Genomic DNA, 13,960 nt, shown 5'->3' with positions numbered 1-13,960 from the left:
AGAGGCTAGAACTAAGAGAGTTAGCGAGAGCAGTTATAAAACAAAAGCAGTGTTTGTTTACCCCATTATGTTTCATGTTTGAATCTAAGGGTGGTCATACACATTAAAATCAGGTAGCCAAATGAGTGGATTATCTGGGCAATATCAGACTAATTCAATCATTTGACCCTAGAGTCTAAAGAACTCGAATCAGCAGCTTAAATCTGTCTGTGTATGGCCACCTTAAGAACAGAAGTCAGTCTTGTAATCAATTTTAATCACCTGGCATTCAGCATTGTTTTAACAGTCAGGAGTGCAAGAAAGATATGAACAGCCAAACAGATACTGTTTTCATCAGAAACTACAGCTTGCCTCAGGACAATCAGTAGAACAACTAATCATATGTATTAATGCAAATCTCTTGCAGCTAGGAGCAAATCCCCATTTACAACTGTGTATAATTTCCATTAAAGGAGAACTAAAGCCTAACTTAAGAAGTAGGCAAGAAATGTTATGCATTGTGTTTTGGGCTTCTGTACCAGCTCAAGGCAACCACAGCCCTTTAGTAGTGAAGATTTGTGCTTTCAAAGAGGCCCCCAGTAGCTCCCCATCTTCTTTTCTGCTGATTCACTGCACATGCTCTGTGCTGCTGTCAGTTACTGAGCTTATACACAATATACTGTATCTATAGAATGTAACTGTCACAATATAAGGCTGATAGTAATTACTACAGATAATTACTCCATGGCAGCTCAGAAACCAATGCAACTATCATCAGAATGTAATAATCAGTCCTGTAGTATCAGCTTATATTACAGGCCAACCTCATTTTCTGCTTGATAATTTGTTCCGACCCCTAAGCTTAGCTTTTCAACAGCTGCCCAGAGCACACTGAGCATGTGAGTGTCACTTTCCAAGATGGTGATCCCCTGTGACTTTGAAATTCTGGCTGATTGCTGCTATTGAGATGCTAAAACTTTAGGGTGGTGCCATAAGTGCAGTATATAAAATATGGCATTTTAAGTCATATTTACTTTTAGGGTTCACAAGCTACAAGTAGTATTCTTAGCTACCAATTGGCTGTTAAAATGAGGGCACAGGAAATTGTTCACCTACAATGTTTCCTTGGTTCCATAGTTCTGCTGGAAGTGTTGCAGATCGAGTGTTGGCTCAGCTGTTAACAGAAATGGATGGGATTGAACAGCTGAAAGATGTTGTGATTTTAGCTGCTACAAATCGTCCAGACCTCATTGACAAGGTAAGCCTATACAACATATTAAAAGTGATGCTGACCTCAAAATGAGAAAAACAAGGCTGGCACTAAAGAAAACTGGACTAATTAGTCAAAAAATGGCGCAGTTAAAACATAGTTTTATTTAAAGAAACAGCTATTTTGAGACATGTTTTCTGATTGGTGGATAAATGGGGTTCTATTATTGGTTATTTCATTCTGTACTTTCGTTGGCTGTTTTAGCTTTAAATACTGTTTTTTCAAAAGACTCTTAAGCCTTTGATTAAGTGCCTGTTTTAGGCAAGAAACGCGTCAGGCTGTACATGTTTGAGATTTAAATAAAACTATGTTTTAACTGCACCACTTTTTAGCTAATTGGTCCAGTTCTCTTTAGTGCCAGCCTTGTTTTTCTCATTTTGAGGTATGTTGTTTTGAAGTGTCCTGTGAGCTGAAGGCTTTGAGGCTTCAAACACCTGGACCCTATACACTAATAGGGTGAATATACCATTCAAACTAGTCCAGTTGGAACCTTTTTTCTTTTTTGATTTGATATATTCCTTAACTTTACATCATGTGGATGAAAACATAGAAGAGTATGGTAGATTTAAAAGCTAGTGGTTTATTTTGAATAAAAATGGACTTTACATAATTATCATGGCAAATATTCCTTATAGTTCATATGTACTATACAATTGTTGGTGAAATGGCAATAGTCAAAGATTTAGTACAAAACATTAGTTAGTGTCTCCAGTCATTTAAGAACTGTTGGATGATCAGGTGCAAAGCAATACATTATGTTCTGCTATATAAAACTGGACTGGTGCTTGCATTAGTCAATCCATGCCTTGTCTACTGCTCTTTTTGTAAGCTTTTTCTTTAGCATGTTTTCCTACCGTAAAATTACTGCAACTTCTGATTAACTTTAGGTTACAGTTTCCAAGTATGACACATTGTGTGTGCAAAAATACAGAATAATCTACCTTTGATGTGTTATTCAGGACTTTTTAGAGCAATCCCCCAAATACTGGTAAAAGTGCAGAAAATAATGACTATTTAGAAGTTAGGTACAGTATGTACAAATACACAATAAATATATATTGTATAATTCTTCCAAATGAGCTGCCTGCACTGATTGATTTCTAAGAAAATGATACAATCATTGGTGCATATTGGTCTCCCAGCCAAAGGACTTGATTTTGGGAAGAGTGCATAAAACAGGTTAGCCATGAGCTGTGGGGCCTCACTGTATGATCCAGTTGGTTGGCCTGTTGACCAGCCACATGTTTCATAGAAGGTCACAGATATTTTGCCAGCATTAGTTCCAATCACTAATGAGCTAAAGCAAGGTAGGTAGGTCCAGGTGTGCTTATTGCTTCCTGTTAAGTGCTCTTGTTCTCACTATAGAGGCATCAAATGTGTATCAATAATCACCTTTACCTTTCTGAATTCCAGAATCTCCTCAAACAACTTAGAAATGCAGTCATAGAATACATGCATTCATGCCTAGAAATAGTGGGCCATGGGCACTTTTTACTCTTTGCATGCTAGCAACATGAGTTAAATTGCACAAGCTTATTAGGTTGGATTATCTGACAAACTTTGAACATTTGAATAGGGCTACTGTGCCTTTTCAGCTCTCTACTTCATGCAGTTGGGTGAGGAAATGTTTATGGGTCCCAATGTCCTGTTGATTGCAATGGGATCATTATTATCACTTGTGCCAGAAAAATTCAATTTAGATTTTTAGGGCAAGTAAAGTTGTATAAAATGTAATCATGTTGTTTGTGTCATTGCATATGGCTGCTGTACAGTTTCCTGTACAGAGAAAGCCTGTTTATCTAAATTTCTTCATCCGCCCACCAATGACAACTTATCATCTATCTTGCCTTTTAGTTTTTTCTGTATACCTTCTATATCCTAACTGTCTTGAGATTATGTATGCACCTAACAAATGCATACCTCAATCTCTGCACACTGCTCATAGACATCAACACAGTGTGCACTCTGCCACACAGACCAGCATCCAGAAGGGGAGATGTAAGAAAAGAAGTTTTATAGGGTCCTTTGTACAAGTATTGCATATTTAGCAACTTTTTAGTTAGAAAGCTTGGCAGGCAAAGGAAGATACATGTTATCAGTCCAAGGGTTACAGGAAACATTTGTTAAAATGTTACTAAAGACAAGTGCAACATACCATATCCAAATAGCCAAGCAAGTCAACTTTGTACAGTACAGGGTGTTTCAGAATTTCCGGAATAGCTAACCAAGCCATATGAGCAGATAACTATTAAACTGATCTTGTCTGGTTTGGCAACACGGCATTGTTTTACTAACAGCCATCTGTTTGAAATGCAGAAATAATTTACAATCACAGCTGTACTGAGGGCTCATCTAATATATTGGTAAGCATTTATGCAAATATAGTTATGTTTTCATGGCTTCTAGCCATGTATGGGGGGGTTTCTAACAGTTGCACAAACAGATAATGTCAGTGGATGTATCTGAGAGTTAGCCATGATTCTCATTTAAATCATTCATATGAAACCTGGATTCAACTCACTTGCAATCTTGCTGTCTAAGCCTTTTTGTTGTGTTATAGACATGTTAGATGGGAATCTAATACGGGTTTTAGGATCTGTTATCTGGAAACCCGCTATCCAAAAAGCTCCGAACTACAGGAAGAATATCCCCCATAGACTCCATTTTTATCAAACAATTCAAAATTTTCAATTCTTTTTTCTCTGTAGTAATAAACAGTACATTGTGCTTGATTCCAACTAAGATCTAACACATCCTTATTGGATGCAAAACAATCCTATTAGGTTTATTTAATCTTTACATGAAAACCCCATGTCCCAAGTGTTATGGATAATCGATCCTACACATGTATAAGAGATTTGGATCCAGTTCTCATTTGTTTGACCTGGATGAGAATCACAGCTAACAAACTGCTTTGCACTAGGCCTTAAACTGATCACATAATTATCACATGGCTGGAAACATTTACATAAAGAATTGCATGGGACAATTCTAATTATTTTGTATCATTAAATCAGCATTTATTTTTAAACATGTTAGTGAACTTGCTGAGCCTTTGCTGGGCACAGTGATAGTACTGCCATGTCTAGGATCCATATCATTCATCATACTGACTAAGATCTCAATTATAACTTCCCCAATCTGCATCTAATTAAGCAAAGAGGAGGGTATGCCTTAACCATTATCTCCTGACAGAAAACCAGTTTAGTATAAATAATATATGCAATATACTGTTATCTACAAGTAAAAAAGACATTAAGAGCCTAAATATCTATAAATCTTATTTAATATGACAATACTTTATCTTTGTAATAGGGTTGAGCTGAGGAAGCTGATCATATGAGATTTTATATTATGGCTTCCTTCTTTCTCCAAATGTATTCTGCAGTTATATTTATTAATAGTGCCAGAATGTTTGGGTTTTCACTGGTGAAAAGCCAGGAAGTTAGAGAAACTCCGGGACTCACTTATTTCCTCTAAGCTGGAAGTGGGAAGTGAATGGGGTTGAAAAATTAGATTACTTTGTCTCCTACTGAGCTGGATGTAAATGTCAGACACGTTAGCTGGCACGCAAAGCACAAAGCCTTGCTCTAGCATATGTGATGGCACCCTGGGGCCTTTGACAGCCTTTCTCCACCTTATCATGGAGTGTAGAAAAGATGCATCCTCAAGTGTTCAATTTACATAAGAATTACAGGATGTGATTGGACAAATGAAGATGAATGAAATGCAGTGATGTCAGCCAAGGCCATTGTCTGAAGATGGATGGGGGGGCCTGAGTTCCATCCAGCTTCAGGAGCTTCCTCACAACACAGAATAGCTTCAGAAAGGACACCACAGTACAATGAGCCCCTCAATGAATGGCATTTGGAGCTGTCACTCACTGTGATCTTGCTGGGCTGTAGTGTCTTCATTATTATAAACATTTGTGTGGCAGGAGTGCACAAGATTTCTGGAATAGAGCAATAATTGAAAATAAGGTTTTTCCATTTGTTATTTGTGCTTATTTCAATTTCTGTTTGTAGGTAAAAACTGCTCTTCTTAGATGAGTTACAAAGCTTTAATCTGAAGGTGGGGGAGCGAATTTGCAGGGATTTTGCTACTGTTTTAGTAATTATTTGTAAGATTATCAAGAAGGTACCACAGTGGAAAGCATCAATGTGTTTTGCCTAGTGCGAGAGTTGTAGAACACATAACCCAGAAAAATTGAAAATTGGCCAGCTGTCAGTTAAACAGGTTTGATTTTCCCATTGGATCAAGGACCTGTGTTTTGATACGGTCATACGGTCATAGCAGCAATTACATACCTTAAGTTGTGCATATTGGGGAAAGTTCTGCATGTACAGCGACCTTGCCAAACAAGCACATCTTTCATTGTATGGCCACCTTTACATATCTCACACACAAGGAAAATCTACTGTTAATTTACTGCACATACGACAGCACGGCATGGATCATGTAATCTCCTTCTTTACTTCCTTCCCAACAAATATCTCTTACACAGATATTATATACAGACAGGATTCACTAAGCTAAACAGAAAAATGCACAGCCAGACGAACCCTGGTGACTGAGTACCAGAACAATTTACATTACATTACATTAACATTTATTTATAAAGCGCCAACATATTCCGCAGCGCTGTACAATAAGTGGGTTACATACATTGGACATACAGAGTAACATATAAAGCAATCAATAACCGATACAAGAGGTGAAGAGGGCCCTGCCCAAAAGAGCTTACAATCTACAAGGAGAAAGGGTTGAGACACAAGTTGTGGGAATGGGCATGACCAGAGTTGTGAGAGGTATTGCTAAACTAGATTAGGGTAGCTAAACTAGATTAGGGTAGTGGTTCATATTGGTTTTGCATGTGGACTCAGTCAGGCCCAGACTGACAAACTGTGAATTTTGGCAAATGCCAGAGATAGTCAAAATAGACAGTCACTTTTTATTGGGCTGGTGGATTTCTGTTTGCGCCTTTGTGTACTTGAAATGCCAGGGCCTATTTTGAATCCCAGTCCAGGTCTGGACCCAGTTACTTTAAGCAGAACACATTGCTGTTCCTGGTCAACAAACCTAAAACTATACATTATGTACTCAGCAACAGTTACAGCTGGCCATACATGTGCTGATATTAGGACTGCATGCTTGGACCCTTGGCCAAATCTAGGGGTTGTTTAATGCGGTAGTAAACTTGTGCGAGGGACAACTGTCAGATGTGCAAGTTTATGAACAGATCCAAGTGACTGACACTGAGGGGTGGTTCCAAGGGTTTTGCCACTTGATCACCTGGAATCAACCCATTTGCATTAGGATTCGGTTTTGGTTTGGCTGATGATATAGCTGAAATCAAATTCTGCCAGAAGTCTGGTAAATCCACAAACCAAACCTTGTAATGGACACATAACCAATTTCAAGCCACTAATGACAAATTAGTGCCCAATGTCTTGTGCAAAGCTATGATGGTGAGTACAACATGCCAGCACATTCTGCTGAACAACCAAACTTTTGTCAAACATCCCTCTTGGTTTTTCTGAAACAAACCCCAGCATCCAGCAGCTTGAGTCTCTGGCTGCACATTTTTGCATCTTCCTATCCTTTTTAACATAAAAGATGAAAACAAGCTTAATTAATGGCTCTGCATCACACTGAAATAACCTCAGAACATAGATGGCTTTTGTCTGTTCCTTTCCATTCCCTATTACAGCTGAACTTTGGGCTTGCATGGAGACCTATAACTGTGCATTTGGAATAGAGGGGCTTTTCCTGCAGTGTGGCTAATAAATACATCCCAGGTGTTCAGCAACTTTTTTTTTTTAACTGCTTGATTGTCAGAGCTTTCAAGAAAACTAGTAAATCAGTGGTTTCAGCCTCCAGGCCCAGGTATAATAAAACCGGGTGGTGACAGCTGAAGAACACTGACACTTTTCGGAAAAGATTTATTGCGTTTCAGTGATTTGCTGCCTTCTTAAACTCACAACTTTTTCACTAACATATCAACTCATTTTGGAAAATACTGTGCTTCATTAAAAAAGTCATTTTGCGGTGCATAATGTATAGCAAGCATGCAGTAGAGTCTTAATAACACAGCTCGTTTCCTGAAGGTAATATAATGACCGTAAATATTACATCAGTTATCCACACTGACTGAATGGTTACTATTGCCCAAGCCTTAGCGCCTCTGTATGGCACTTGAGGATCAAATAGCATTTATTATTTTCTGCTGCCCACAGTTACTTGTATCGAAAGAAGTTGATGGTAAGCTCTCTGGTCAGTTATCCCAGTTGCTTCCCATGTTCATGTGCTGCATACACTTTGTAGCATCATATATATGAAACTGTACTTAAAATCAATTCAAATGGTTTGCAATCATAATCACAGAATATGCTTACTGTAGAGGGAATTTATATCTCACAGTATTAGCAAGACAAAAAGTTCTTATTCCATTAACATGTCTTAACATGATCACATGTCTTAAATACCCCTCAAACAAAATTCTCACGCCCATTGGTAACTTTTAAAGTGCATTGTACAATATATAAGGTAGTTTCAGTGGACATATGTTTTAACCTCATAACCATTAAACAGTAATATATTTATTTATTGTTATTTATATAGCACCACGTATTTCCGCAGTGCTTCACAGAGATTATCCCTTATTCACTGCCCCAGCGGAGCTTACAATCTAAGGTCACATTCACACACAATATGATCAGTTTAGTCAGGAGCCAGTTAACCTGCCTGTATGTTTTGGAGTGTGGGAGGAAACCCACCCAGACTTGGGGAGAACATATAAACTCCCTGCAGATGCTCTGACTGGGATTGAACTCAGGACCCTAGTGCTGCAAGTGCTACTCGCTGAGCCACCGTGTATACATACAAACCCATAGCATCCAATCAGCAGCAATTACATTTGATCAGTATACTGTTTGCTAGAACACTGTTGATTGGTTCATATGGATTGTCTGCAGTAACCCTAGTGAATTGGAGAAGCAGACTACAGATAGCAGTACGTGCTTGTTGCTGTCAGAAACACTGAATGGACCAAATAGTGCTACAATAAGTGACTAGTTGCTCATGTGACCCTTTCATAAGAGTACATCCCTACTAATGGAACTTCTTAAATTGAGGCCTTTTTGAAATCCATTAGGACAGATTTCTGGGAATTCCTTTCCTTCCTGATTATTAGATGTGTAATCACCTGAAAATATCTAGGCTGACTCACTTAAGAGGATTTAAGAAGTCTGGTTGCTGTGCTTTTCCAAAGGGGAAAGTGGTCAGCAACCCAACTTTAGTAGCACATGGGATGCTTTGCCACCCACAGGCCAAAAAAAAAAAATGAACTGCCATGGGTAGAACACTGGAATTGCTTAATAGTGTGAAATGCAGAATAAGACACTTTTGCTTGATGATTCAAGTTTTCTACCTGTAGCGATTCTGAATCAGGTAGTACCACTTTAAGGGAAGAATAATTGTCATAAGCAGAATATTAGGCCCTGGGGAAGACATCACTGTGTTTTTAATATTGTATGCCTTTAACTATTAAAAATATCTAAAAAAAACTAAGTTGCGATTTTGCCTTCCTCTTTGCCTGTGTTTGAAGTACAAATACCTGCACACAGCAGCCCTTTTCTGTTAAACTTTTGCCACCAATCCTTGTTTTCTTCTCCACCACTGGGACCATCCTCCACTGGGACCCAGCCTCCAAGTAGTGGGGATGCACCGAATCCAGGATTCAGCCAAGATTTGGCCTTTTTCGGATTCGTCTGAATCCATGCTCCTGGCCAAACCGAATCCTTAAAATCACGTGACTTTCAATTCGGTTCTGTATTCGGCCAAATCATTTACAAAGGATTCGGGGTTCAGTAGAATCCAAAAATAGTGGATTTAGTGCATCCTACCAAGTAGTGGTATGAATTTGCCCAGTTTTAGCCCTTCCACATAATGTTCTACCTTAAAAGAGTGCTCTGCTTGTGAGAACTTGCCATGTGGCAAATTTCTGAAACAAACATCTGCAAATACAACAATTTTAGCAAATACTTCTCAACTGAATAGTATTTATGTGTATTAAAGCCTTTTCATGCAGTTATTTAACTACTTTCAAAAGTCAGTATGGTTAAAAAAAAAAATTATGTGATATAATACTGTCACTCATTGCACCATGAAAAGGCAAAGCTAACATGTTTGGTTCCTGGAGCTGAGATCGTGCATATAAGAAACAGCCTTTACAGGTGCTGACGTCAGTCTCCTTTAGAAGGAGGTATATGAATGCTTTGATGCCTCCCTTTTTATCACCAGTGTTATCCTTTCTTTTCTCTGTTAGTTGTGATAACCGACACTGGAATGTACCCATTTAATAGGCCTTTCATGTTTCTACTAACAAACACCATGAGTCTGATAAACACAGATAATTTAGGTTAGGAACAGTCACTAAAACACAATTATATACAAAAATATTTCCTTTTATTTATTTCATGAAAATGTTACCGCACCTTGATAGAAAACGTATTGACTTTTCTGTTTTTCTGCATTTATTTTCCAGTTTATTCCAAATTTATCTGTTACTACAGATTGTTCTGGTATATTAGAGCAACTTATATTTTGGTGTCAGTATCCTATTAATATAGTACAGTAGTCAGCACTTACTTCTTTGTCTGTACCAAAATGTATGTTTAGTTAACGTGAAGGACTCTATTCGTTTCTATTGATGTAGCAAGTATTCCCACAGATGTATCACAATATGCATTATATAGCCACTTTATTTTTGCACAGATGCTTCCATGCAGGTCTGGGCTTTAAAATAGGCCCTGGCCTTTCAAGTACACAGAGGCCCCAAAAGCCCGCCTGCCAGCCTACTAAATAGTGACCGTCTCTGGCATCCTACAGCAGCCCCTCTGGCATTTGCCAGAATCCACAGAGTGCCAGTCCAGGCTTGCTTCCATGCATCAGTGTACAGCGTACAGAGAATATACATCAGTCCCTACCCTAGGGAACCTACAGTCTCTATCGCATTTACATACACTATGGTCAGTTTTATCAGGACCCAATTTCATTGCATCTGTGTGTACCATGGGGAAACATACAGACATACATACTCCTTGCAGATAATGTTCTGGCTGGAATTGAACCTAAGCAAGAAGATTTGCAACTGACAATAAATTAAACCTGCCACATCAGGTGGAACATGGTCATTCCTTTTGCACACCCCTTACTTGTCCATCATTTGCAACAAGCAGGGTACATCTGGACCTCAAACCTTTGGCATTTTTAAAGATATAATGGCCAACGTAATGATTTCAAAACACACATTCATGCAATTTCATTGTGTTTATGGATGAATTTCCAACAGTTTATCATAACAACATGGGAGTCTGTGTGCAGGCTTTTTGCCTTTTCCAGGGTAGAAAGAAAATCATTGCTCCAAACTGATCAACAATGAATTAAATGTGTTTGAAAAAACATGCTTTTTTGTTTTCAGTGTAATATATGCACCCAGCACACTAAGGCCAAATTTCTTGTTATGTTTGCTTGCAGAAATACTAATAAGTTTCCACATTTTTTAAAAGCCTCTTATAATTAGAATCAGATTTCTCTGATGTTTAAACTACAGAAAGACTTAAGGTTCCTAAAGACAAAAGCACATACAATTTTTAATAAATGTTTCCTCTCTAAATGAACTGATTACTTCTAGTGCTAGTTATTTACATGTTCCTTTTGGCTATCCTTTATCTTCCTTGCTCATAGAAAACATTTGCTTAATCCCTTCCTTCCTCTGGCCATAGTGATTTACTATAGTGGTATTCCAAAGCACTTATGTTATTTATCTGTTGGACCTCCAGTGCTGGGGATGTAGTAATGATGGAATCCTGCTGTAATGCTCTTAGATTGACCTACATGGAAAGCAAATCTAGAATAAACATGTTGCATTCCCAAATATTTGGAAAGATCCAAATATCCATTTCTGAATATCCAATGTTGTGTTCAGGTGTATTATTTTTCCATATGTGGGTAGCACGGTGGTCTAGTGGTTAGCATTTGAACCAGTGAGGCCCTAAATTCAATTCTAGACAGAGCTGGTTTGCTCCTGTACCCTGAAAACGAACAGAGAGGTTAATTGGTAAAGAAAGACATCCCACTATTAAACATTTGTGTTTGGTGGGGGTGGTATCGTGTAATGACAGTTTATTATTATTAATAGTATGGGAAGTATAGTGACAAAATGTTTACAACAACTGCCTTGTAGCACTAGTATCCTAGATCAAACAATCTTCAAGGAGTTTGTTCTCCCTGTGTCTGGTGGGTTTCCTCCCGTATTCCATGCTCCAACACTCCAATAACATACAGGTAGGTTAATTAACTCTTGATAAAATTGACCCTAGTGTGTGCAAATGTAATAGGGACAAATTAGCTTGTAAACTCCACTGGGGCAAGGACCGATTACCCTTTAACATCCAACCTTTCGTCAGGACCCCCTTCGCTCATGAAAATAAATAGAGATTTAGGAAAATAGCAGTATATTAGGCTTTCATTCGTAGTTTAAAGAATATCTAGGACAGCAAATAGCTATTCACACCATACCTTCCAGCTTGCTTCCAGCTGTACCTAGGAGAGCGGGAGAGCAAAAGTCCATCCTCCCCATTTCTTACTGTAACTGGCATTTTGGCTGAACCCCAGCCCAGCCCAACCCAGCCCCTGGTGATGTTCATATGTTGGCACTGAAACCACTGTAGACCTACATAAACCGGTGGTACAGTGTATGTGAAGGCCAAAACTTCCATTCATGCTGCAGGTGCACTGGGGTTTTGGATAAATATTTGGATAAATAAACAGAAATTGGTTAAACAGAGCAATGTAATCATTGGTAAAATACATGTTTACTTTGCTTGTAACAACATTTCACTTGCGTGGTAAAAAACATCTAATAAACATTATGTGCAGTTGTGCTGATAGTCAAGTCATTGCAGTAGAGGTTCATAGCAGCAGGCTGCACTGCAGAATTCCACATTGCTAAGCATTTCACCTGTAACTCTCTGTGCAGTGCAGCTCTAGGCCAGCAATGCAGGTAGAGAGTCAAGAAGTGAGTGTCCATTGGGTCCCTCTTTGACTAGATCAGGATTCAAGCATGACTGAACTGCTGTATTCTATATCAATGAAAATACCATAGTTACCCACATTTTCACTTTCCAAAATGTTGTAGAGTCTTCTTGTGCAGGCAGTATATATTGTGATTATATTAAACGCATTTACTGTGCTGTGAAAAAAAAAGTGCTAGCTTAACATTTGCTTAGAATGCTGACCTCCCATCGCAATTTGTGCATGTTTTTTTTACATAGTTACATAGGGTTGAAAAAAGACCCATCAAGTCCATCAAGTTCAACCCTTCCAAGTAAACCCAGCACACACAGCCTATACTTACCAATCTATACACTCACATACATAAACTATATATACAACCACTAATGCTAACTGTAGATATTAGTATCACAATAGCCTTGGATATTCTGCTTGTTCAAAAACTCATCCAGGCCCCTCTTAAAGGCATTAACAGAATCTGCCATTACCACATCACTAGGAAGGGCATTCCCCAACCTCACTGCCCTCACTGTGAAAAACCACCTACACTGCTTCAAATAGAAGCTCCGTTCCTCTAATCTAAAGGGGTGGCCTCTGATGCCCTTTTTTATACAAGACAGCACTTTATTTGCTTTAGTAGCCACAGAATGACACTTGTTATCTACAAAACCCCAGATCCTTCTCCATTAAGGATACCCCCAACAAACTACCATTCAGTAGATAGTTTGCGTTTATATTATTTCATAACTTTGCACTTATCAACATTGAACCTCATTTTCCAGTTTGCTGCCCAGTTTTCCAATTTTGTCAAATCGCTCTGCAAAGGGGCAGCATCCTGCATGGAACTTATAGTTTTGCACAATTTAGTGTCATCAGCAAAAATAGAAACAGTACTCTCTATGCCCACCTCCAGGTCATTAATAAACAAGTTAAAAAGCAAAGGACTGACCCCTGTGGTACTCCACTAACCACACTGGTCCAATTAGAAAATGTTCCATTTACCACTACTCTTTGTAATCTATCCTTCAGCCAGTTCTATATCCAATTACAACTATTATGTTCCAGGCCAATATTCCTCAATTTGATTAACCTTCTGTGAGGTACTGTATCAAACGCTTTAGCAAAGTCCAAGTAGATGACATCAACTGCCATTCCAGTATCAAGGTTCCTACTCACCTCCTCATAAAAAGCGACTAAATTAGTCTGGCAAGATCTGTTACGCATGAAACCATGCTGGCACAAACTTATAATATTGTGAACTGCAATGTATTCAAGTACCCTATCCCTTATTACCCCTTCCAAAATCTTTCGCACTACTGATGTCAGACTAACAGGCCTATAGTTTTCAGGCTGAGAGCGGGATCCCTTTTTAAATAACGGCACCACATTAGCAATTCGCCAGTCTCTCGGCACCATGCCAGACCTCAACGAATCCTGAAAAATTATGTGAAGAGGCTTGGCAATGTATTTTTTTTTAAACTAACTAACTAAGGTTAACTAAGGCTAAATTTCTTGTCATTGAGAAAATCTACCCACAGAAGCACCTATGAGCCAAAGAATGCTGTGACATGGGCAGTACATAGCAGGGCCTGTACCACTTTCCTGAGATACTATAACCTGTCAATTAGAATCATT

General features: G+C 38.6%; 1 protein-coding gene across 2 annotated transcripts in view; it reads left to right on the top strand.

Annotated features, from left to right (window-relative positions):
- Positions 1-13,960, top strand: part of spata5 (spermatogenesis associated 5) — a 231,069-nt gene that overhangs the window by 70,362 nt on the left and 146,747 nt on the right. For both annotated transcript variants that reach the window (XM_004911116.4, XM_012955572.3), the window contains exon 14: positions 1,117-1,237. In XM_004911116.4, coding sequence (XP_004911173.2) covers positions 1,117-1,237 — 121 coding nt within the window. The remainder of the gene's footprint in view (positions 1-1,116; positions 1,238-13,960) is intronic.

This window comes from Xenopus tropicalis, chromosome 1 (assembly GCF_000004195.4).
Source record: "Xenopus tropicalis strain Nigerian chromosome 1, UCB_Xtro_10.0, whole genome shotgun sequence".
NCBI lineage: Eukaryota > Metazoa > Chordata > Amphibia > Anura > Pipidae > Xenopus > Xenopus tropicalis.
Note: the sequence above shows the minus strand (reverse complement) of the source record. Positions and strands in the feature narration are given on the sequence as shown.